The 25,503-nt window shown below is 47.7% G+C and overlaps 2 protein-coding genes across 3 annotated transcripts; both read right to left on the bottom strand.

Annotated features, from left to right (window-relative positions):
• Positions 1-32: 32 nt before the first annotated feature.
• Vars1 (valyl-tRNA synthetase 1) lies at positions 33-15,832 on the bottom strand. 2 transcript variants are annotated; one of them, XM_020168507.2, is made up of 30 exons: positions 15,549-15,832; positions 14,863-15,282; positions 13,564-13,698; positions 13,335-13,473; positions 13,007-13,131; positions 12,846-12,933; positions 12,539-12,639; positions 12,289-12,416; positions 6,957-7,121; positions 6,651-6,732; positions 6,118-6,237; positions 5,917-6,025; positions 5,730-5,824; positions 5,386-5,476; positions 5,020-5,144; positions 4,830-4,933; positions 4,582-4,740; positions 4,385-4,475; positions 4,139-4,244; positions 3,978-4,048; positions 3,770-3,895; positions 3,315-3,419; positions 3,165-3,233; positions 2,999-3,077; positions 2,556-2,683; positions 2,105-2,260; positions 1,724-1,930; positions 1,541-1,652; positions 1,082-1,407; positions 33-179 (listed from the first exon to the last, which is right to left on the bottom strand). In XM_020168507.2, the coding sequence occupies exons 2-30, from the start codon at positions 15,247-15,249 to the stop codon at positions 111-113; spliced, it is 3,798 nt and encodes a 1,265-aa protein (XP_020024096.1). In that variant the 5' UTR covers positions 15,250-15,282; positions 15,549-15,832; the 3' UTR covers positions 33-110. The 2 variants fall into 2 exon arrangements, with proteins under 2 accessions (XP_020024096.1, XP_020024098.1); XM_020168509.2 differs by having other exon boundaries at positions 12,846-12,930; positions 15,549-15,831.
• An 845-nt stretch (positions 15,833-16,677) lies between these two features.
• On the bottom strand, positions 16,678-23,988 carry Lsm2 (LSM2 homolog, U6 small nuclear RNA and mRNA degradation associated). Its single transcript, XM_020168510.2, has 5 exons — positions 23,713-23,988; positions 22,999-23,066; positions 17,435-17,465; positions 17,277-17,336; positions 16,678-17,182 (listed from the first exon to the last, which is right to left on the bottom strand). Exons 1-5 carry the CDS (start codon positions 23,971-23,973, stop codon positions 17,057-17,059), a joined length of 546 nt encoding a protein of 181 aa, XP_020024099.2. The 5' UTR covers positions 23,974-23,988; the 3' UTR covers positions 16,678-17,056.
• Between the last annotated feature and the right edge of the window lie 1,515 nt (positions 23,989-25,503).

Here is a 25,503-nt window from a genome sequence, read left to right as displayed (position 1 = left end):
CTCTGGCACCCATCACATGCACAGACAAGAGATGAGTTTGTGGCAAAATATTTTATTGCTGCCATCCCCATGGTGGACCACTGGGGTTGTGAGGGTTGGAGTTGGGTATGTCACAGCATCTTCTGGAATAGGGCAATAGCCTCATCCACCTTCCTGAGCTCTGCCTCTGTCTGTTGCAGCTGGAGGGCAAAGAATGAGAGGGGGCAGTGTGGTGAGGATCCAGACCCAAGGAAGAGACCCAAACACAATGATGGCAGAGGGGTCCAAGTCAGTAAGATGGGTGAGGACCACAGGGGAAGAGTTCAGGGGCTGTGTACATGGCTACCTCCTCTTTAGTCCCTTACTGCCCCACCCCCAGCACTCCCTTCTCTCTCTTCCACCTTGACCCTGCCTCTTAGGTCTTCCCTCTTCTCAAGTGGTCAGTGCCCCAAGGAAAAAGGCCTTGAGCACACCCTGACTAGCACCTCACCTGAGCTGAAGAGGACAGTTACCTGGCAAGACATGTAAGTTTTACTTATAAAATGAAAACAGTACCACTACCTACTTGCAGAGGGCACTGGGAGAATTGAGTAAACTAAGCTGCAGTTAGTCAGTGCTTCCTAGCTCTCAGCCTCATTACTGTTTCTCTCTGGTCCACATGTTTTACCACTGCTCCTCTCTGGACACAGCAGGTGTCCAGGGAGCTCCACACCAGAAGACAAGCCTGGCTTTCTGGGGTCAGCCCAGTGCGTTGTAGAAGCAGTAGGCACTAGACCTGGGGCCCCTGACCACACAAGGTCCCAAGCCCAGCCCCAGGCATGTGGGTTTCCATGTTCTGGGCAGCTCTGTGAGCTATACCAGGGGTCTGGCTAGGAGGTAGGATGCCTAGTTTTAGGTCTGCCTCTGATTCGAACCTGCTGCACAACCTTGGGCTAGGCCATTGCCTCAACTGTTCTCATGTGTACAGGGAAGGGACTGTATGGTTACTGCTCAAGGGGCCTGGGTTCAGTGTTCCCCCAATGGATTGTCCAGGGCTGGCCGCATCCAGGGTTTGAGGACAGAGGGAGGTAACAGTGTGGGAAATGCCCACCCAAACACACACCTTTGCTTCGTCTGCCTCCTGGACTTCTAGGGGCACCTTGACAGAGTAGCCTGAGGCAGTGCGGCGTTCCTGCAGCCGCTGAGCCTGCCGCTGCACCTCACCTCGTTTGGCCTGCAGCTTGCCAAGCTCCCGGGCTGGGTCTACTAGCCCCTGCAGCTGCAGGTGGATGGAGCAGCGGTCAGAGGCCAGGGCCACAGCACAGCCCTGTGGTGCAGAAGCCCCCAGGGCCAGGACAGCCACCACACCCGCACTAGCCAGCGTCTGCACGTAGCCGGATACTGCCGATGCCTGGGCACCTGTGGCCTCATCAGCTACTTCCAGAAAACCTGCCAGGAAGGGAGGAAGGTGAGGCCTAGCTCCAAGAAGACAGGACACTAAGCAGCCACAGCCAGACACTGGAGTCCTAGAGTGGGCTCAGGGGACACGGGTATGGGGTAGACAATGGGGCCTGATGCTCACAGTCAGGCCGGATCCGGGTCAGGTTATAGTCGGCACGCAGGGAGCGCACAGCTCGAGTGATGCTTAGTGCCAGTTCAAGGGCAGCTTCTGCCTCAGGGTCCTTCCAAGAGCACTGGGGGGCAGAGGAGGGGGTGAGGGAGGCCGAGGAGTGGGCCAGAGCCCCCTCCAGACTACACCCCATACCTCTGCAGGCTCTGGGTAGGGGGTAACACAGAGGCTAGCAGGAGCTTGTGGTGTCCGCCGGGGCAGCCTCTGGAACAGCTCCTCTGTCACAAAGGGCATGAAGGGTGAAAGCAGCCGTAGGCCGACGTCCAGGCAGGTATAGAGGGTCTGACGGGCACTCTCAGCTGCTATCTGGTCCACTCCATTCAGTACAGGTTTTAGGCACTCCTAGGGGATGGGGAGGTACAGGGTTCAGGGCAGAGAGGTCTAGTTCAAACCCTCAATGCACCTGTGAGGACTGGTAAGAGAACGGGTTGGCTCAGGTCTCACAGCCAACCTGTGGCAAAGCTGGGGCCAAGGCTCCATAATCCCCCTGCCCTGCCCTACTCAGCTGTTTCTTACCAAGTAAACATCACAGAGCTCATAGAGCCAGAAGCTGTACTGGGCAGTGGTGACAGCTGGGAAATCATAGGCCTGGAAACCTTCATTGCTGAGCCTAACAGCCTCGGTCAGCCGGCTGCGGATCCAGCGGTCCACCAGACTCTCATGGCCTCCAGGCTGGGGGAGGGGTGTATCAGTCAGCAGGCCATCATATGTGGGGAGTAGAGGATGGGGAGAAGAAACTAGACCCCACATCAGAAGCCTGATGGGACCCAAAGTAACTGAGCGTGGCTCAGTGTCTTGGGGAAAAGGGATAGAGTCCCCAACCACTTCAGGAGGACCCCTGGGCAGAAGCTGGGCTTCTGACCCTATGGCTACAATCTTGGCACAACATGGACTGTGCTTGATACCTGAGAGACAGGGATGCAGCCTATATGGATGCTGTCAGCCTCACCACCTACCAAGCCCTCACCTCAGAGGATGGTGAAGGCACAAAATCCTTCCCAAAGCCACGGAGGGCAAACTTGGTGGCATTCCAAAGCTTGTTGCAGAAGTGCCGGTAACCCAGTATCCGGTTCACATCCAGGTTGATGTCCCGACCTGGGAAAGGGCTGAGTGTGAGTCCTACCAGTCATCCCTCCCAGCTGGGCCCACCACAGGCCCAGGCTAGAAGAGAGGGTGAGTCTTAAGAAAGGAGGTGGTAAGCAGGGCCCCAGTGACAGAGATTAGGAGGATTGCAGTCAAAGCCAGCCCAGGCAAATAGTTCTCGAGATCCTATCTTGAAAAAACCCATCACAAAAGAAGGGCTGGTAGAGTGGCTCAGGGTGAAGGCCCTGAGTTCAAACATCAGCACTGCAAAAATAAAAAAAAAAAAAAAAGTGGTGGTAGTTGAGAGGGAGCTTGGAGGGGCCATACCCTGGGATGTGTAAGCACAGAGTCCAAACCGGAGGGCATCGGTACCACACTCAGGAATCCCTGCTGGGAAGTCAGCTTTCTACAGGAGGAGGCAGAGAGAGCAGCATCCCCAGTCAGCCCTGTCCACGTTCTGCTGGGATCCACTCCAAGGCTCTACCCTCCATACCTGCCCTTCTTTAGCCTTCTCCACCTCACTGAGATCCAGGTTGCTGTTCAGTAACTGGTCATGGAGGCCCTGAAGGTGGAAATGAGAGTGGTCAGGTGGCCATGGCCATAGCCCAACAGCTGTTCCCAGCTAGTTCAGTACCTGCCCTACCTGTAGGGAGACTCCATGGATGACATCCAGGGGGTCGATGACATTGCCTAGAGACTTGCTCATCTTCCGGCCATGAGCATCACGCACAATGGCATGCAGGTAGACCTGCGGGGCAGGTGGTAAAAAGGCCAGTGAAGCTGAGATCCCTATCCCCTCCTGGTCCCAGTGTCCCCCACCAGGGTTTTCCCATTCTGCACCTCAGGCCCACAGTGTCCTCACAAGCTTATGCAGTGCGTTTATGTGAATTAAAGGCACTTCCTCCTCTGGGAAGAGGAAGCCTGGGCCACCATGTAGGAATTGCTGAGCGAAGCCCAGGCTGGATTTCAGTCCCACCAACCCCAGGCCAGGCCCATCCACAGCTAGCCACAGGCCTGTCCATGTGAAGGCTGAGCTATGACATGGGAGAATCGGTAAGGAGAGTGGAGGCTGTGGGAGGGTCTTGGCCATCTTCACACCTCTCTGAAGGGTAGCCTGCCGGTGAGCTTCAGGCCAAGCATGACCATCCGGGCCACCCAGAAGAAGAGAATATCGTGTCCTGTCTCCAGCAGTGTCCCCGGGTAGAACACACTGAGGTCTTCTGACTGGGGGTAGACCAAAGTGTAAAGGAGAGCAGCTCCTCTTTCAAGATCCCCTCCCTAACTGAGCTTAGTCTCAGGAACACACCTGTTTGGGCCAGCCAAAGATGGAGAAGGGGAAGAGGCCAGAAGAGAACCAGGTGTCCAATACATCCTCATCTGAAGAAGGCCAAAAGTCAAGTCAGAGGAAATGCGAGTAAAGACTGGAGCTCTGGCTGGGTCCCCCAACCTGCAAGGCCCCTGCCTTGCCTTGCTGGAGGCTGATCTTGTCAGGGGACACTCCAAACTCTTTAGCTGCCTTCTCTCGGGCCTCTGCCTCACTGCGTCCACTCACCCAGTACCGCTCATCAGGGTCCTGGGACAGATGAAATGAGTATACACAGGGGTGCCTCTGCCTTGCCCTGATCCTGCCCCCCGCCACCACCAAGGACCCAACAAACCCTTAACCCTCCTCACCCCCTACATACCCCACATTTAGCTCTGGCCCATCCTCACCTCCCCAGGGGGTACTGCTGGGTCATTGACAGTGATAAAGTAGGCTGGAATGCGATGGCCCCACCACAGCTGCCGGGAAATGCACCAGTCCCTGGTGCATTGGAAGAGGGGGAACCAGGGAGGCCATGAGGTGCCCCTGCCTGTACCCCTCCATCCCTCACCTAGCCATCCTCCCCCTATTGAGAGACCTGGCATACCGGATATTGTCCATCCAGGAATGCCATGTCCGTTGATGGGCCTCAGGAAGTATGCGGAGGTCACCCCGGGTCACGGCAGCACTGGCAGCCTGGGCCATCTCCCCACAGCGCACATACCACTGTGGCTTCAGCAGAGGTTCCAGCACATCCTTGGAGCGGCTGTGGTTGCAGGTGGGATGGAAGGGCCAGGCCATGAGCAAACCAAGGAGCTGCCACCCCTTCCCATCTTCCCTGGCCCCTGCCCTCACTTGCAAAGTGGCACCACCATGGGGTTGTCTTTGATGGCACGGAACAGTCCCTGCTCCTTCAGTGCCTCCAGCACTGCCTTTCTGGCCTCAAACCTGGGCAGGCCCTAGGTGAAAGAGAGGCCCGTCAAGGCAGTGCCTAGGTACCCCCTCGGCGTCCCTAACCTGTGCCTCTACAGCCAGTTAGCCTCACCAGGAAAGGTGGGGGCACATTGACAAGGGCCCCGTGGGAGTCCATGATGCTGATGGCCTCCAGCCCATGCCGCTGCCCAACTTCATAGTCATTCTGGTCATGTGCAGGGGTGATCTTCACCGCACCTGGGGTACATGAGGAGTGCCAGGGTTCCAAGAGACTCTGGAGCGCTTCCCGCGCTTACATCGTGTTGACAGACGTGGTCTCCAATCACCCCGACACCCACTTCCCTAACACAGTTCCTAAGAACCAGCCCGAGTTCTGACTTCAGTTGAAAGTTACTTTTTCTTTGAGAGAAAAGGGACGGAGGTATGGCTTATGAACTCCAGTCTCTTACTCTCCTAACAGGACCAGTCCCCTGCTCACCTGTGCCAAACTCCATGTCCACAAAGTCATCAAAGACAATGGGGAGGCTCCGAGATAGGAATGGATGGATCACACTCTTCCCCTTCAGGTGCTTGGGATACAGAGAGATATCAAAAATGCACACAGGGCTGAGTCGAGACCCTTCTACTATTCAGGGCATCTAAACCCCTCTGAATCATCACTGATGGCTCCATCTTCAGGACTGGGAAAGGAGCCAGAAGATCAGTTACTAGCCCACTTTCCCTGGGTGACAGCCTGGAGCCTTAGTGTCTCCACCCTCCTCATAAGAACCCTTTTTAGACCAATATTTTTCCCCCAAAGGTGGGCAGTACTCCTAACCCCACCTGGTATCTGGGATCTTTAGGGTGCACAGCAACAGCCACATCTCCTAGCATGGTCTCAATCCGAGTTGTTGCCACTACCACCTCCTCATTGCTGTCTGGAAAGATAGAAGGCTTTGTGTTCTCAGCCCTGGCCCTTATATGCCTCCCCCACCCTACCTGGCCCACACCTGGTGCCTGTGACTCCCACCTGAGCCTTGCACTTTATAAGCAAAGGACACAAGAACCCCGAACTCCACTTTCTCCTTGTAGCCAGGTACAGTGAGCAGGGTGCGACCTGCCAGCTCCTTCTTATCCACCTGTAAGATAGGTATTTAGAGAAGTGGCCCAGGGGCTAGGGTTAGGGATGGATCAGAGATGGGAGGAAATAGGCTGAGGAGTGGGAGTACACCTCAATGTCAGAAATGGCGGAGTTCAAGGTGCAGGACCAGTTGACCAGACGGGTGCTGCGGTAGATTACTCCTTCTTCATGAAGCCGGACAAAAGCCTCAGTCACAGCCGCTGACAATTTCTGGAGTGGAACAAGTAGAAATCGGAGAACTGGCTCCTAGTACTTATGGGTCAGGCAGGCACACAAGGCAGTGGGATCCAGAAAGGTCCACTGGGCAGCACAAAGGGTACTTTACTTATGTGGGAGAAGGGGCTATGGGAGCACAAGGAAAGCAACAAGTCTGGTGATGCTGGGATGGCAGAGAAGCATCCAGGGAACTCAAGCTCCATGACGGGGAGGCCCTGATTACGGCTGCCTAGAGAAATGTGGAGCCCCCAAGCAGGAACAGGAATATGACAGGTCATGAGGTAGGTTGGATGGTAGCATTTGCAGCTAAGCCCTCAGTGGTGTCTTAGGAGTGGGCTCTCTTCTATGGGTACCATACCAGGGAAGCCTCCCACTCCCACCCCAGCCCTGAGACCATGCCTACGCACAGGGTCCATAGTGAAACAGGCTCTATCCCAGTCCAAGGAGCTGCCGAGCTTCTTTAGCTGGTGGTAAATCCGGTCACCTTTCCTGGAAGTGGTCAGACAAGCCAAGACTAGCACTCAGGCATGGGCTCGAGGGACACATGAGGTGGCTGATGGGACTATGTGGGGATCACTCAACCCCCTGGAAGTGACCTGCACCCTGGAGCCAACTGACTCTACCTCTGTGAGAAAGGTGTGGCTCTGCAATCAGGGGTCATAGGTAAGGGAAGAGGCAGGGCTGTAATGCCCACAGGGATGCTCTGTACTCACTCCTCCTTCCACTTCCAGACCTCCTGAAGAAAGGCCTCCCGGCCCAGCTGGTGCCGGCTCAGTCCCCTCTCCCGCCACAGTTTCTTTTCCACAACCACCTGGGTGGCGATGCCTGCATGGTCACAGCCTGGATTCCACAGGGTGGTCTCTCCACGCATGCGGTGCCTGTGGGAAGGCATGAGGGACAGAAGGTGAGCCAGGCTGATGGAGCCTGGCACTAAAGGAAGCAGAGGCTTCTAGGCAGGGCAGTCAATAGATGCTTAGGAGAGAAAGGAGGGTAGAGCTGGGACCCTCTAATTCTAAAGCCAGTCAGGGAGAAAAAACTCACAAGAACAATCTGGAAAAAGAACAAAGAGGGAGCTCTTGCCCAACTATATAACCAAACATATGAGAAAGTTATGAGTAATAAAATAAGTTATCACAAAGCAACAGAATAGAAGAACAGAATGGTTTCAGAAACCAACCCACGCAAAGTGAGCAGTTGTAAAAGGAAGCATTTCTTATCAGTAGGATAAGAATGAGTCAATAAGTTTGTTTGAAACAACCAGCTACAAAAATCTCTCTACTTTCCTCTATATTCATGAAAATAAGTTCTACATGCATTAAAGTACTCAACATAGAAAAACAAAACTTGAGCTGGGGATCTAGCTCAGTGGTTGAGTATTTGTCTAGCATGCAGAGTTCCTGGGTTTGATCCCCAGTACTGAAAAAAAAAAAAAAAAACCCGAAATCTGAGGGTGCCAGAGTGGTTCATGCCTATAATCCTAGCTACTTGGAAGGTTGAGACTGGGAGGATTATAGTTCAAGGCCAGACTGGGCAAACAGTTCATGAGACCCCATCTTGAAAATAACCAGAACAAAATGGACTGGAGGAGTGGCTCAAGCAATAGAGTGCCACAAAGCCCTGAATTCCAACTCCAGTCCCACTAAAAAAAACACACAAAAAAACCAAACAAACTTGAGAAAAACATTAGAAAATGACATAGTCTCCAAGAATTTTTTAAAAAGAAAGAAAAAATAACATTGATAAAACATATTTATAATTTACAGGTAGGAGTGACCTGTAATAAGACACAAGAGCTAGTCATAACATTAATAAATTGACTAGATGGAAAGCTATAATCTCTCATCAAAGTTAAAAAAAAAAAAAAAGAGAGCTAGACCATTCTGGAGAAAATGACTGAAATAAAGTAATGCTTTAGGAAGTGGAGAGATCTCCCATGCTCATGGATTGGTAGAATCAACATAGTAAAAATGTCGATACTCCCCAAAGTAATCTACATGTTTAATGCAATTCCCATCAAAATTCCAATGACATTCATTAAAGAGACTGAAAAATCTACTGTGAAATTTATATGGAAACACAAGAGGCCACGAATAGCCAAGGCAATACTCAGTCAAAAGAACAATGCAGGAGGTATCACAATACCTGACTTCAAACTATATTACAAAGCAATAACAATAAAAACAGCATGGTACTGGCACAAAAACAGACATGAAGACCAGTGGAACAGAATAGAGGACCCAGATATGAAGCCACACAACTATGAGCAACTTATCTTTGACAAAGGAGCTAAAAATATACGATGGAGAAATAGCAGCCTCTTCAACAAAAACTGCTGGGAAAACTGGTTAGCAGTCTGCAAAAAACTGAAACTAGATCCATGTATATCACCCTATACCAAGATTAACTCAAAATGGATCAAGGATCTTAATATCAGACCCCAAACTCTTAAGTTGATACAAGAAAGAGTAGGAAATACTCTGGAGTTAGTAGGTATAGGTAAGAACTTTCTCAATGAAACCCCAGCAGCACAGCAACTAAGAGATAGCATAGATAAATGGGACCTCATAAAACTAAAAAGCTTCTGTTCATCAAAAGAAATGGTCTCTAAACTGAAGAGAACACCCACAGAGTGGGAGAAAATATTTGCCAATTATACATCAGACAAAGGACTGATAACCAGAATATACAGGGAACTTAAAAAACTAAATTCTCCCAAAACTAATGAACCAATAAAGAAATGGGCATGTGAACTAAACAGAACTTTCTCAAAAGAAGAAATTCAAATGGCCAGAAAACACATGAAAAAATGCTCACCATCTCTAGCAATAAAGGAAATGCAAATTAAAACCACACTAAGATTCCACCTCACCCCTGTTAGAATAGCCATCATCAGCAACACCACCAACAACAGGTGTTGGCGAGGATGCGGGGAAAAAGGAACCCTCTTACACTGTTGGTGGGAATGTAGACTAGTACAACCACTCTGGAAAAAAATTTGGAGGCTACTTAAAAAGCTGGACATCGATCTACCATTTGATCCAGCAATACCACTCTTGGGGATATACCCAAAAGACTGTTACTCCAGAGGCACCTGCAAATCCATGTTTATTGCGGCACTATTCACAATAGCCAAGTTATGGAAACAGCCAAGATGCCCCAGCACTGACGAATGGATTAAGAAAATGTGGTATCTATACACAATGGAATTTTATGTAGCCATGAAGAAGAACGAAATGTTATCATTCGCTGGTAAATGGATGGAATTGGAGAACATCATTCTGAGTGAGGTTAGCCTGGCTCAAAAGACCAAAAATCGTATGTTCTCCCTCATATGTGGACATTAGATCAAGGGCAAACACAACAAGGGGATTGGACTATGAGCACATGATAAAAGCGAGAGCACACAAGGGAGGGGTGAGGATAGGTAAGACACCTAAAAAACTAGCTAGCATTTGTTGCCCTTAATGCAGAGAAACTAAAGCAGATACCTTAAAGCAACTGAGGCCAATAGGAAAAGGGGACCAGGAACTAGAGAAAAGGTTAGATCAAAAAGAATTAACCTAGAAGGTAACACCCACGCACAGGAAATCAATGTGAGTCAATGCCCTGTATAGCTATCCTTATCTCAACCAGCAAAACCCCTTGTTCCTTCCTATTATTGCTTATACTCTCTCTACAACAAAATTAGAGATAAGGGCAAAATAGTTTCTGCTGGGTATTGAGGGGGGGGAGCGGGAGGGGGTGGAGTGGGTGGTAAGGGAGGGAGTGGGGGCAGGGGGGAGAAATGAACCAAGCCTTGTATGCACATATGAATAATAAAAGAAAAATGAAAAAAAAAAAAAAAAAAGTAATGCTTTAGGAATTAACCAGCAGATGACCTGGAGAGATACAGTAACCTTTTAGAATTACTAGGCACATTAGAGGAGTGGAAATTGCTATAGAAACACACAGACACTGCACTTATACATTATTGTCAATGGCTCATCAAACTGTTATATTCATGACTTTATGAGTCAGTTTATTCCACTATATTCAGACTTTCTTGAAGGCATGGATTATAGCAACTCCATTCTTTTGCAGATTAAATAGATACCCAAGAAATGTCCTTTATGTCACAAAAACTCCAACAAGCACAGGGATGGGGATGAGGCCCACTGGTAGACTGCTTGCCTAGTATGTATGAGGCCCTGGATTCTTCCCCAAAACTGAAAAAAAAGCCACAAAAATAAAGATGGAATATAGATAGACAGACAGATAGATAGATAGATAGATACAGATATAGATAGATGTAAATTTGACCTTCCCACCTTCTGAGTAACTGGGATTACAGCTCTGCACCACCATGCTTGGCCCTCACATGTCATTTTTTTATTCCAAAAAGTTGATGTAAATCTATTTCATTAAGAGCCAGGTGGAGTGTCTGCCTAGTAAGCATGAGGTCCTGAGTTCAAACCCCAGTTTCGTCAAAAAAGGAAAAACAGAAGAAAAAAATTGACCTTTTTATAACAAGATACAGCTTTTGATGGTTTGATATAATCCCTTTCTATTAAAAAAAAAAAATTCACCTACAAGAAAATTACTCCCCCCTCCCCATCTGAGTAGCTAGCATGTCCTGGTATAGAGGCTTGGAAAGCTATAATTTTTTTTCAGTGACACATGGTCTCACTATGTAATTCAGGCTGGCTTGGAACTTGAGATCCTCCTGCTTCCATCTCCTGAGTTCTGGAATTACAGGCCACTACCCCCTGCAGAAAACTATAAATTTCTATGGATACATAAATATGTAAATAAATAGATAGGAAAGATCTGTAAAAATACACATGAAAGTGGTAACAACGTTTTTAGGAGGAAGTAGGTCTGGAGAGAGGTGGTCAAGAAGGCAACAGGAGACTTGAAATTTTACAATTTCTTTCAACAAGAGTATAGTCACAAAAAAAAAAAAAACAAAAAAAAAACCCTGTATATTCACAGCCAGGCGTGGTGGTGTATACCTATAATTCCAGCAGTAGGACAGCAGGAGGATCTCAAATTCCAGGCCAGCATGGACTATGAAGCGAGACTCTGTCTCAAAGAAAAAGTAAAACAAACAAAAAACTGTGTGTCATGGCACACCCTTGTTATCTCAGCTAATGGGGATGGGAGTAGGATGGGGGAGGAGGTAGTAGGAGGATTGTTGTGAGGCCAGTCTGGGCAAAAGCTCAAGAGTCTATCTGAAAACAAACTAAAACATAAAGACTGGAGGTGGCTGGGGGCCTGGCTCAAGCGTTAAGAGCATTTGCCTAGCATTCTCAAGGCCCTGGGTTCAATCTCCAGTACCACAAAAAAAAAAAAAAAAAAAAGAGAGAGAGAGAAAAAGAAAAGAAATATGTTCATTTATTTCTTGTCAAATTAAAAATGTTATTTTGGGGGTGGGCAGAAGGAAGGGGGAGGTGGCCCAAACAATGCAACAAATTAAAAAGAGAAAAAAAAATGTTATTCTGGCCAGGAGCCAGTGGCTCACACCTGTAATCCCAGCTACTCAGGAGGCAGAGATCAGGAGGATCAAGGTTTGAAGCCACCCAGGCTAATAGTTCTCAAGACCCTAATCTCAAAAATACTCAACACAAAACAGGGTTGGTGAAGTGGCTCAAGTGGTAGAGAGCCTACGTATTAAGCATGAGGCCCAGAGTTCAAATCCCAGTACCACCAAAAAAACAAGAAACAAATGTTATGAGGTAGAGCTCAGTGGTAGAATGCATGTTTAGTGTGCATGAAGCCTTGGCTTTAATCCCTAGTACAAGGGAGGAAAATCAGTAATACAACATTATTCTTAGTAGGTAGAGAAGGGAGAAGAGGGAGCCTGAGTAAGTGGGGTACAGGAAGGGATTACTTGACTGGAGAGGCTGCTAAATGATCAGATTGGAGTGACCTGGAGAGAGAAGTGTAGTGCCACTGGGGGGCAGAGCAAGGCCAACCAACACAGGAGAGGCCTAAAGGTCAGTCAAGGAAAAGAAGGGAGCCAGGGAGGGCAGATGGCACCAACTGGACGTGCAGACAGGACCTCACCATCGAGTCAGGGAGTCCTGGATGGCGTTGGTGAGCGCGTGGCCCAGGTGCAGGGAGCCTGTCACGTTGGGGGGTGGGATGCACATCATGAAGACTCCTCGGGGATTTGGCGCTGACACGTTAGGACGCTGATGGCGGAGAAGGATGGGCACATGCTAAGGCCTCATGTCACCTCATCCAGCCCCCTCCCAGCCAATGGATCCTTCAGCCCTCCCCTTCCCCAAGCTCATCCCAGTCAGGGCCTACTCACTCCATACTCTGGCTTGAAGAAGCCCTGCTGCTCCCACCATGGGTACCAGGCAGCCTCCACATACTGGGGACTGTAGGAGTCAGGCATGGTGCCACTGACATCTGGGAAGAGCAAGGGAGGCTTCAGCACTAAGGTTTGATGTAGCTGGGGAGGGACAGGCCCGCACAGAAGGACCAGGGCATAAGGTCAGGTATTAGGGTGCTCTGCAAACCCTCACCAAGCAAAGTAGAGGGAATCAGGACAGAGTAACAAGGGGTAAAAACTGGGAAGGAGCAGCTAAAGGGTGGGTCCCTTCCTCACTTTGTACCTTTCTTTTCCCCAGGTGGAGTTGGGAGGTCATAGGTAATGACCCCAGGATCCCGCTTCTCCTTCTTCTCTGGTTTTGGTTTCTTCTGCTTGGAAGAGAGAAGACATAGGCCTAGCCATCATTCACCTACCCTCCTCCCAGCTCCACTCTTAGCCTCTCACCTCCCCGGGCGGTGGTTGCTGCTGCTGGATCTTCTGCTTCTGCTGGAATTTCTCTAGCTTCTCGCGTTTCTTTGCCTCTTTCTTGAGCTGAGCTGCTGTCTTTGGGGCTGCAGGAAACTCAGGGCCTGGAGAGAGGCATAGAAATTCAAACAGCCTACTGGGGACCCTAATGAACAATGCTACTAAGTTTTGGAAGGGTTCTTTCAGCTGCCCAAGAGCTCTAGTAATCACCCCCCTTACCCACCCACTGGCCCCTACCCCAGTGCTATAGCCATTTGTAAGATAAAAGATCCCAGGGGAGCCCCTATCTTCCTCTACCCCCACTCACATGGCTGTTGAAAGAGAGACCTGGTCCCTGAGTACAGAACCACTTCTCCCAGCACAGCCCGGAACTCTGGTTGCCGGACACAAGTGATAAACCAGCGAGTCACATTACCCCAGATCCGGCGTGCAGAGGGGTCTAGGACCTGGGAAGGAAAAGAAATAACTACCTTAGTCACTCTACAGTGAAGTCTGACAGAAGTGCTCTTGTTCCTCCCCAGGCCCAAGTGACTCACATATCGGAAAGGTAGCAGCAAGGCTGTCACAGCAGCCAGGTCAGCCAGAGTAGGAGCATCTCCAGCCAGGAAGGTGTGTACCCGAAGCCACTCCTCTAAGGGGCTAAGGGCCTTGCCCAGGGCCCCCAGCGCAGCCTGGCAGAAAGGGGAATGGATGTGAGACAAGACTTGCCCACTTCAATGCCGCACCACCCACTCCAATATGATCCATTTGGCTTCACGTCTCTTCATAAATCCTATTACTACTAGTTCCTATTTCACTCAAATGGTCATAATGAACATACTTCTAAATGGGGTGTGGCTCAGTGGAAAAGTGTGTGCTTAGCATGAAAGAGGTCCCAGGTTCAATCCCCGACAAGTATATATGGTATATGTAAGTCAATTAATATATACGTATGTACATATTTCTCGCTTACATATATACACGTACATATATAGATACAGTTCTCATTTATCCAACGACTCCCTATTGAACACTTATTACTGTAGTGTCAGATGAAATATATTAAGCACAGAAGTTGGAGTAAGGATAATATGAGGCAACCTAGTAATCGCTAGACTTAGGGCAACCACATACATATTCTACTGAGGGAACAAATAAAATGGATTCTCTTATTTTTTTTTTTCTTAACTCCTATGAAGAAAAATAAGCAGGGTACCAGGAATTTCCAGAAAAGAGGGATTCTGTTTTAGTTGTGGTGATAAGGATAAGAGGGAGCAAGCCAGTGTCTACTCTGTTATATGTTCATTCATTCATTCATTGGAGAATTATTAAGCGTCCACCATATGCTCACTACTTTGCAGGAGGTGGAGTCTTAAATACACTAAGGCGTAGCCTTACTCTGAAAGGATTTACACTGACAATCTGGTGGGGTTATTGTTCCTCTCCCTTCCCTTTCTCCTTTCATTTCTCCTTTATCTCCTCCCAACAACTGTCATCTCTCCTTCACCCAGTCTTTTCTTACAATTCAAAGTTAAGTTTATCCTCGTTAATTTCAGATTCATCACCCTTTTACTCAAAAACTAAAATGCCTAGTACTCGACTAACGTCCTCTGTACACATCTTTTAATTTCATTAAATCAGTGAAGCAAGTGTTGCATCACTTTGCATTTTCATAGACATAGGGAGACCAAGACTCAATTTAAAAAACGTTCCTAAAGTTACCACAACCAAGTAGCAAACTGGGATTTGATAATTTTTTTTCCATACCTCACTTTAACTATTTTACTGTATCATGAATTCTAATCCTTGCTTCCTTCCTCTAACTACCCTCCCCCGCTTCTCTTTTCCCCTCTCACCTGGGGGTCCTGGGCTGGGCTTCGGAGTCCTAGGGCTGGTAGAGTTGCCCCACAGGCTGCTGGTATTAGCTCCGTGTCGGCATAGTTGACCCACTGTTGGACTAGGACAGCTGCCCTGCTACCCCCGGGGCCCCCCAGGCCTGCTGGCCACAGCAGCTGAGCCACAGCCGTGGCCCCCCACACCCAAAGGCCACCCGGGCCCTGCTCCAGGGCGGGAAGGCGAGGTGGGGGAAGGGGAGTCCGGCTGGTCGGGGGTGGCTGGAGACAGATGCGGGGATGAGCGCCTCCCCACCCAGGACCCTCCCCGGCCTCCCCATAGCGGGCGGCTATGAGGGCTCGGAGGCTGGGGAAAGCATCTGGATGAGGGGACACGTAGAGGATGGACATATTCAGGTGGGGGTCCGAACGAGGTCGAGAAACCTAAGGAGAGCGAGAGACAGGGGAAGGCTCAGGGACCTTGGGAGTCCTAGATTTAAGGAGAGAGGACCCTCACAAGGGCTTCTCTGCTGCAAGCGTCTGACCAGGCCTCGGGAGCTGAGGATTTGGCTCTAACATTAGTGGTGATGGTGGAAGCGCCTGGGAAGAAGGGTCGGGGACCCCACGGTCGCCGGGCCTCGGGAGGGTGGGAGGTTCGCGGGAACGGGTCGGCGTCCGGTGGGACGCTGGCTCAGGCCGCGTGTACGTACTGGCAGGAGGTGGTCTGACTGAGCTGGGAATCCACCTCGCAGCCGAGCGCCGGCCGCAGCTGAACAGGTGGGGAAACCCGAGCAGAGAAGTAGGCGGGTGGAGATGGTAGGCGGTCCTCTGGCGACCCCGGTTCTCGGCGACCGCCGCTGGGGCAGTCGGCACCCACGTGTTCCCCCTTTTGTGACAGCGAGTTTCCGGGCCCGCGGGTCCTGGCAGGGCAGCCGTGCCCCGCCTGTGTGTGTGCGCGCACTGCCCCGCCCGACCTGCTTCGGAGGCCGCCCGCCGCCCGCCGCGCTCACGAGGAACCGCGCGGAGAGCGGGAGCCGGCGCTGGCCGGGAGGACGTGCGCTGGGGCCGAGCAGTGCTCTCATCAGGCGCCGTCGCGGGCACCCCGCGGGGTCCTCGGGCAGGGCCGCTAGGCTGCGCCCAGCGGGCAGCGGGGGAATCAGCTGAGGAGCGAGCGGCTGGTGGGAAAGGCTCCTTACTGCTGAGACCCGTCAAGGGTATTGGGAATGCAGTTGCTGGCTAAAGGAATGATTTTAGTTAAGTCCCAGATGTAACTTTCTCCACCACACATCACTTGTATTTTATCTTCCACCTTGAGAAAAACTGCAATCATTTGGCTGGGTTGAGGAAGAAATGCGGCAGTATTAAAGGCATTTTCGGGCTGGCGAAGTGGCTCAACTGGTGGAACCTAGTAAGCGTTGAGGCCGAGTTCAAACCCCAGTACCACCACCACCAAAAAAAAGGCATTTTCATGGGGCGGTTATCTGACAAGAGCATTTGCCCAGCATGCACAAGACCCTGGGTTCTATTCCTAATATAGCAAATACAGTGCCAAGGGTATTTTTTTGTCACATTAATGTAAAGACGTGGAGATGGAAGCACTCCAATTGCAAGCAAGCAAAAAGACAGAAGGAGAACGTGTTGGTAGGGCACGTTCAGGAAACACAGGGTAGTACAGTTGAGGTATTGTAAGTTTTATGCCAAAGGCAGATAATGCAGGGAAGTTGGGCTGGATTCTTCTCTGGGGAGTTCATTCAGGGCTTAAATGAATTCAACACCCTTTTCCATCATCTCTCCCTGCCCCCCCCACACACACCAAAATACAGACCACAGAACCAGAACTCAATTTTGCATCATAAATTTTATTCCCGATGCGGGATAGATTCCTTCTGTCCCCCAAATGAATCATATGCTGCCCTAGAAAGAACTAGGAAAACTCTCATTGTCTCCAGGGAAAGAGAAAGGCAGATGCTGGGACTGCCAGGGCTTTGCAGTTAGTGGCCCAGCCTTCTTATCCTTCCCTTCTCAACAGGGGATAGCTGCTCCCCACTATTACACTATTAACCCCCTCATCCACTCAATCCCTTTATTTTTTAAAAAAACCCATCACTATTTAAAAAAAAACAAAAAAACACCTCAAGTATGGAGGGAAAGGTTCTCAACAAGGACATGAAGTTATGGGTCATCAATGGATAAGGGAGTGGAAAGAGATCAGGAGCCATCACTGTTTCTGCTGCAGGGCTTCCTTCCTTGCTGCATCCTGTAGCAACTGTGTGTCCACCTCATCTGCTGGCAACTGCACATAGCGGACCACTGAGCCCCGGATGAAGCAGTTCTTCACTGATAACTGGACACAGACAAATATGAAAACACTCTTTAAAATGTCCTTCAAGCACCAGGGACCTCCTGCTTTGGTGTTTTCTCCACCAACCCAAACTCACCATGTGAGGATATTTTTCAGGATCTGTGACACTGATGTCAGTTAGTTTGATGTTGAGATACTAAGAAAGGAAGATGAACACCATCATTAACCCTAACATCCAGATGCCAGTAACCTTACTTCCCCAAGGACAAATTGTGAACCCCTGCTATATCTCACCTGATCCACAGAATGGAGGGTTCCACAGATACTGTCAAGGGCAAAAAAAAAAACAAAACAAAAGGAAAGAACCAAATTAATTTATATTGAAAAAATTGAGGTTACTTCGGAGCTAGGATGAGAATATGGTTGTGTGAACTCAATGCCTTGAAGAAGCCAGAAAAAGGTGGAATGAAAAGGGAGCATTCCTAAGCCCTAGAGTAGGAAGACAGAGCGGGCAGAATGGTTTATTATTTTAGACCCCATATCTTCTTTCTCAAAACCAACCCATTTTTAATATCTACCATAAACAATTGCTACCTGTATTCTGCATAGTATTTCTAATTTTTATCTTTCCAAGGTAGCTAACACCATCCAGGGGGGCTCGAGAGGTTGTGTAACCTACCCAAGTTTAGAACAAATAAACAAAAACATCAGTCCAGGTCTGCCTGACTCCCGGAATCATCAGCTATTTTTAAACATTTATTGCTCTGGAACCAGAGTCCCATTATGTGGATAAAAGTAGCTAACACTATTCTTGATAATGCAATCACAAGCCAAGTTCTCTCCCCTTCCCAGTCCTGGAATGCCTTGAAATGTTAATGAGGAATGCTATCTAAACACCAGTGCTCCAAGCCAGGGTGTCTTCCAATTTCTTTTTTTTCCTTCCAACTTCTTTTATATTAATAGCAATTTTGAAGTCTTACAAGTTCAAATCTTGACTTTTACTTCTTTACATGTCCTGTGAATACCCACTGACTTGAACACTTCTGTAATTCCTTTTCTAGTTAGACTTCTACAAACCAAGGTCTTACTACTTTGCACCTCCAGCCCAGCCTCCCATGTGACCACACTGACCATAACCATGTTATCACTTGGTTCTCAAAGATTTCATGAGTTCATGTCAAAAGAGGAAACACAGGAATATACATTGAGTGTACATGTGATGTGCTAAAGATGGCCAAGTTTTTCCTAAGAAAACTGATTTTTACTTGTTTTTTTTTTTCATTTTTCTTTTATTATTCATATGTGCATACAAAGCTTGGTTCATTTCTCCCCCCTGCCCCCACCCCCTCCCTTACCACCCACTCTGCCCCCTCCCTCTCCCCCCCCTCAACCCAGCAGAAACTATTTTGCCCTTATTTCTAATTTTGTTGTAGAGAGAGTATAAGCAATAATAGGAAGGAACAAGGGTTTTTGCTGGTTGAGATAAGGATAGCTATACAGGGCATTGACTCACATTGATTTCCTGTGCGTGGGTGTTACCTTCTAGGTTAATTCTTTTTGATCTAACCTTTTCTCTAGTACCTGTTCCCCTTTTCCTATTGGCCTCAGTTGCTTTAAGGTATCTGCTTTAGTTTCTCTGCGTTAAGGGCAACAAATGCTAGCTAGTTTTTTAGGTGTCTTACCTATCCTCACCCCTCCCTTGTGTGCTCTCGCTTTTATCATGTGCTCATAGTCCAATCCCCTTGTTGTGTTTGCCCTTGATCTAATGTCCACATATGAGGGAGAACATACGATTTTTGGTTTTTTGAGCCAGGCTAACCTCACTCAGAATGATGTTCTCCAATTCCATCCATTTACCAGCGAATGATAACAATTCGTTCTTCTTCATGGCTGCATAAAATTCCATTGTGTATAGATACATTTTCTTAATCCATTTGCTCTTATTTTTTCTGATATTAAAAAGAAATTGCTGATGGACAAATGGGACTACATGAAATTAAACAGCTTCTGCACAACAAAAGAAATGTTCTCTAAATTGAAGAGACAACCCACAGAGTGGGAGAAAATATCTACTAGCTATACATCTGACAAAGGTCTGATAACCAGAATATACAGAGAGTTCAAAAAACTAAACTCCCCCAAAATCAATGAACCAATAAAGAAGTGGGCAACTGAACTAAACAGAACTTTTTTTAAGGAAGAAATCCAAATGGCCAAAAAACACATGAAAAAAATGCTCACCATCCCTGGCCATAAAGGAAATGTAAATCAAAACCACACTAAAATTCCACCTCACCCATTAGGCGCTTTACCACTCGAGCCGCACCTCCAGTCATCCTCACCCGCTAGCATGGCTAACATCAAGACCACCACCAACAACAAATGCTGGCAAGGATACAGGGGAAAAAGGAACCCTAATACACTACTAGTGGGAATATAAGGTAGTACAACCACTTTGGAAAACAATATGGAGGCTCCTTAAAAAGCTAAACATAGATCTGCCATATGACCCAGCAACACCACTCTTAGGGATATACCCGAAGGATGCAACTCAAGTTATTACAAAAGCATCTGCACACCCATGTTTATTGCAGCTATTTACAATAGCCAAGCTATGGAAACACCAAGATGCCCCACAATGGAGGAATGGATCAAGAAAATGTGGTATTTATACACAATGGAATTTTACTCAGCCACAAAGGAGGAGGAAATTTTGCCATTTGCAAGTAAATGGATGGAACTAGAGAACATCACCTTAAGCAAAGTTAGCCACGCTCGGAAGGCCAAAAATTGCATGTTCTCCCTCATATGTGGATTATAGACCCAAAACAAATGCAGTAGTATTATTGGACATGGGTCAACACTAAGAGGAGAACACAGATGGGGGAATTGGGAAAGGAAAGGAGACCTAAAACTTGAATGTGGTTGATGTGCTCCCTGTTGAGAAGTGAATAAAGTAATCTTAAATTGCCAGAGGCCACTATGGGAAGGTGACCAGGAAGTAGCAGAGAGGGCTGGAAGAAAAAACCAGTGTGGGTTGCAATATACAAGTGCATGCAGGCAACACTAGGAATCTCTCTGTATAGTAGCTATCTCTATCCCAAACTAGCAAAAACGCTGTTTCTTATTATTTCTTATGTTTTCTCTCCAACAAAATGAGAGAAGAGGGCAGAACGGGTTCTGCCTGGAAGGAGCAGGGGAGAGGTGGCACAATGTACACTCATGTAAGTAAATGTAAAAACTCTAAAATAAAAGGAGAAAAAAAAAATATATATATATAAATAATTAAGCTGGGTGTGGGTGGCTCAAGCCTGTAATCCTAGCTACTCAGGAGCAGAGATCAGGAGGATCCTGGTTCAAAGCCAACCTGGGCAAATACTTGCTGAGACCCTGTCTCAACAGAACACTTCACAAAAAGGGGCTGGTGGAGTGGCTCAAGTGGTAGAGCACCTACCTAGCAAGAATGAGGCCCTGAATTCAAACCCTAGTACTGTCAAAAAAAAAAAGCATAAAATGGGTATCATTTTATTCAATTCCTAAAGAGGAAAAAATATAGCACAGAAACCTCCTTTCTAGAAGGCAAAGTCCCTCTCCTCATCATTCCCTGCCATGTTAATGTCTCCTCTCCCCAAGAAATCATCTCATAGAAATGTGGAAGGCACTGCTGGGGAGAGAATACATTGATCCATCTAACAGACAATTAGCCAACAGGCATCAATATTGAAATGTACATTTCATATGAGGGTTTTTTCCCAAATAAACAATCAGGAATGTACAAAGGTGTACAAATGAGGATGTACAGGCAGCATCTTTGTAAAAAAACAGAACTGAAGCTGGGCCATAGTTGCTTACACCTGTAATCCTAGCCACTCAGTAGGCAGAGATCAGGAGGATCGAGGTTTGAAGCCAGCCCCAGCAAATAGTTTCAGAGACACTATCTTGAAAAAACCCATCACAAAAAAGGGCTCCTGGAGTGGCTTAAGGTGTATGCCTTGAGTTCAAACCCCACTACCAAGAAAAGAAAAAAAAAACACACACATAGAGAATTGAAAACAGTCTAGGTGATCAACAGCAAGGTCTGGGTTAAATTAGTTGCAGACATCCAATAAATATGCCATTCCGGGCTGGGTGGGTATAGCTCAGTGGCAAGCTTGCCTAGCATGTAAAAGGCCTAGGTTTAATCCCCAGGACCTAAAAAAAGGCTGGGCACCAGTGGCTTACACCTGTAAGCCTAGATTTTTGGGAGGCTGAGTTAAGGAGGATGGTGGTTCTGAGCCAGCAAAAAAGGTTTGACACCCCTGTGTCAGCAGAAAAAAGCTGGGTGTAGTGGTACAGACCTGTCATCCCAGCTACAATGGGAAGCCTAAAATAGGAGGACTTTAGTCCAGGTGAGCTGGACAAAAAGTGAGATCCTATCTCCAAAATAACCAGAATAGAAAGGGTTGGCGGTATGACTCAAGTGGTACAGTGCCTGCCTAGCAAGTGTGAACTCCTGAGTTTACTAAATCCTATACTGTTAAAAAAAAAAAATGTTGAAGGTCAACTTTATTAACATGAAAAATATCCACAACATAGTTAAGTGAAAAGCAAGTTTCATAATGGTACAGAGCATATGCTTTTTTTTATTCAGAGAAAAAAAAAATTAGTGCCAGCTGCTGTGGCTCACCTCTGTAACCTAGCTATTCAGGAGACAGAGATCAGGAGGATGGTGGTTCGAAGCCAGACGGGGCAATAGTTGGTGAAACCCTATCTCAAAAAAACTCTTTGCAAAAAGGGGCTAGTGGGGTGGCTTGAGGTGTAGGCCCTGAGTTCATGTGGCAGTACCATTAAAAAAAAAAAGAGACAGAATCAGATTTCTGTTTTGGCTGTGTCACTCATTAGTTTTATTCATTACAGCATGTCTCTTAGCCTACCCAGCTTCAGTTTCCTCATGTTTAAAACACCACTAATAATATATGTCACCTAGGCGTGTAGTCAAAACTAAATGAGTTAGTAAATGAATTCAGAGCAGTGCCTAGGGATAGGACATCTTCAAATGTTAGCTTATTTTCTTTTTGGATACCTGGCCTACATTAGGCATCGGATATGGTTGTGGGCTTAAATACTGACCTGGCCCTGAAGGAAGAACAAGTTATAAACAGAAAGCATACTTCTATGAAATCACAATTTGAGAAGCACTCACTGAGAACAAAATACTCTATGACAGAGGAATATGACCGAAGTACCAGGTAATCTCTCCAAGGATAAAGCATTTAATCCAAGTCCTGAATGAATAGGAGCCAATGATGTAAGGGGGTAAGTGATGCAGAATAAATACGTACAGAACGGACTGTTTTAAGTCTTCTGTTTATTGTTTACATTGTCTTTAGCAAAAGGGATCTTATGCTCCACACACTAATCTGCAACTGCTTTCTCTATTAATATCTAACTCCTATGTAACAGGTATAGAATATGAAAGTGCCCCAAATTTAATTAACCCATTACCTTTTTTTCTTTAACCCATTACCTTTTGATGAGATAACATGGACATTTGTTTCCCATTACTGGCTATTACAAATAAAGCTGAAGGCATCTTTGTACATCTATCTTTACTTCTGTAACTGATTCATAAATTTCTAGAAATTGGAACAAAGGTTATCAGAAAAAAACCATTGGTTTTGGAAAAACATTTATTGATACCTCCCCTCTGACTTCTCTCTAGCAGACACTGTATCCTGCTTTCTATTTTACAGCTAATCTTTAAGCTTAAGGCACAAGCCATTTATTTCTGTATTTCTGCCATCTTGCATAGATCTGTTTCTCAAATGGGTTCCAGTTCTCTGGGCACACTCACCGTCCACAGACTCGGTGGCACCTACCTCAGGTCATTCTTGAGTTCCACGACCACGTCCTTGCCCACAAGCGACTTGAAAAAGGAGTAGAAGAGCTGTTGGGCAAGAAGGGGAAAACCCGTCATATGGAAAGGGATATGGTAGCGAGGAGTGTCCCCGTCTGCATTTTCAATCACTGGTATTTGTATCCCCACCGCATCTCTGGTGTTCTCAAAATTTCACAGCAAAGAATACTGGTTGACAGGGATGAGAAGCTGAGGCCAAATGATTCTGCAAAGCTCATTGAGCTGCTCACTTAAAGGGAAAGACAGACAGAAACAGAGACGACAGGGAGACGGAGAGAGGAGGGAAAAGGGAGACAGATTCTGCTCTGAGCCCCTCAGCCCCCTTGCGCTCTCAACCTGTCACTTCTGGGTCCCTGCCCAGTCCTCCAGTGAACTGCAGACGGTATCCCACCCGAAGCCTGGCCTCGGACGGGGACTAGCTCCTCGAGAGCTAGTTTTTCCATCTCCTGCCGGCCCTGCCGACTTTCTCGCGGATGTTTTTTCCTCATGGAGGAAAAAAAAAATTTCATCCCAGTATCTCTTCAAAGAACTTGAGGCGCAGGGGCTGAGTATGGAGGGAAAGTCCAGGTCTCACTTCAGCCCAGAGGAACAAAAATACCAGACTCCCACCCAGTCCCCAACTGCCGAACCGCCCGCGACCCGCGCCGGCGCTCCCTTGTGACGTCACGGTACCCACCATGGTACTGGCGCCGCACGCTGCGGGTCCGACTGAGAAAGAAAGGGCCGATTGCAGCTGGCCAGAGGCCGGGCGGGAACTTGAGCGCGAGTCCGCGCGTGGGGAGGGGCGGGACCACGCAGGCGCAAATGGAGCACCGAGAAAACCTCCGAGTATTGATGGAGAGAGCGCGGCGGATTCGAAGCTCTGAGAGAGTGGATGGGATAGAGCCGAGGGAATGGTGAAGCCAGGAAAGGGGCGGGATTTCCTGTCTTCCGACATCCTCCTGGGGCGGTAGGCGCTCACCGCGCAGGCGTAGGTTGGGGCAGGCGCAGCGAGCGGGTGTTGGCGATGTTTGGTGCCTCTTCTCCAAGGTTTGTGTTTTTGTGACCGTGCTATGCACGGCGTGATTTGCTTGCACCCTACACACACTTCCTATTGAGAACTGTTACTGAGTTTGTTAAAATTATGATTTGTGCGCTCTTCAACAAGTAAAATTTAAAATGTTAAGTCCCGGGGGGGGAGAAATGACCCAAGCATTGTATGCACATAATAAAAAAAAAAATAAAAATAAAATGTTAAGTCCCTGAGGTCGGGGAAGTCTTTACACAAATCCTGACTTTTAGCAAAGATTCTTAGTAAATCCATTTTTCCCAACCTAATATCCCCTAGTTACTCCTCCCTCCCCCCCCCCCCCCCCCGGCCTTCTGGGTATTGAAGCCAGGACTTTATCGTAAGCAAATCTACCAATGAGCTGCACCCCCAGTCTCCATATTTCTTATTTTTGCCTAGAACTGTCTTGTAAAGAACTAAAACTAAACAGTCTGGCTCGGGTACAAATAATCCAGTCTAATATGGCCCCCCCAAACATAAAGCTACAAATATGAAGTTATATACACTTCCATTCTTGTTCCTCAGATTTTGAAAAATAGGTGGAATTGTAATAGACAAAAGTTACTTTTGCTGAAAGGCAATGACCCCTTGCTTGGGCCCACAAATTAACTGAAAGGATAAAAGCTAGGCATCCCAGCTCCATTCTGTAGCTGTGTCCTTAATATAAGAATATGTAAGACAAGTGTAATGGCTCATAACTGTAATCCTAGCTACTCAGGAGGCAGCGATCAGGAGGATTGCCATTCCAAGCCAGCTGGGGCAAATAGTTCACCCCAATCCCAAAAATACCCAACACAAAAAAGAGCTGGTGGAGTGGCTCAAGTGGTATGAACAAAAGGAAGCCATGTTAAATCTGGACCCCTCCTCCTTGAAGATGACTTACTGTCACCTAAAGAAAAACAGACATCCACCTTTAGCCATTTACTAGAAACTCCCCACCTGGTCTAGAAGAGTGACCCATCCTTAAGCCATTATCTCCAAAGGTCAGAGAGACATTGAGGATTATCCCTCCCAGTAACCTTCCTAGGACTTCACCTACCTCCTTTTATCTACCTCCATTCTGTAGGTGGCTGTGGGCTTCAGCTCTTGCTGGGGACCCCCTTCTCAGGACCACTTCTCCACAATAAACCCTGTGCTGGTGTTTGAGCCGTCTCCCTGCCTATCCATTCTGCATCTCTTTCAGTCCAATAGTAGAGTGCCTGCCTAGGAAATGTGAGGCCTTCCAGTACCACCAAAAAAAGAAAGAATAAACTTCCTATTTCTCATCTTGCTAAAAGTACTCATTTGTCAGGAGTTTGTTGTAGCAATACTTTTTGCATGTAAAGCATGTAATGACTCATTGTGTTGATACTGAATCTCCTGGACCCCAACTATGCCAACAGAACATCAAGCAGTGTTTGCCCCAGCCCCAGCTGAATC

This window comes from Castor canadensis, chromosome 8 (genome assembly GCF_047511655.1).
Source record: "Castor canadensis chromosome 8, mCasCan1.hap1v2, whole genome shotgun sequence".
NCBI classification, from domain to species: Eukaryota; Metazoa; Chordata; class Mammalia; order Rodentia; family Castoridae; genus Castor; species Castor canadensis.
The sequence above is the reverse complement of the archived record's forward strand: the minus strand, read 5'-3'. Positions and strand labels throughout refer to the sequence as shown.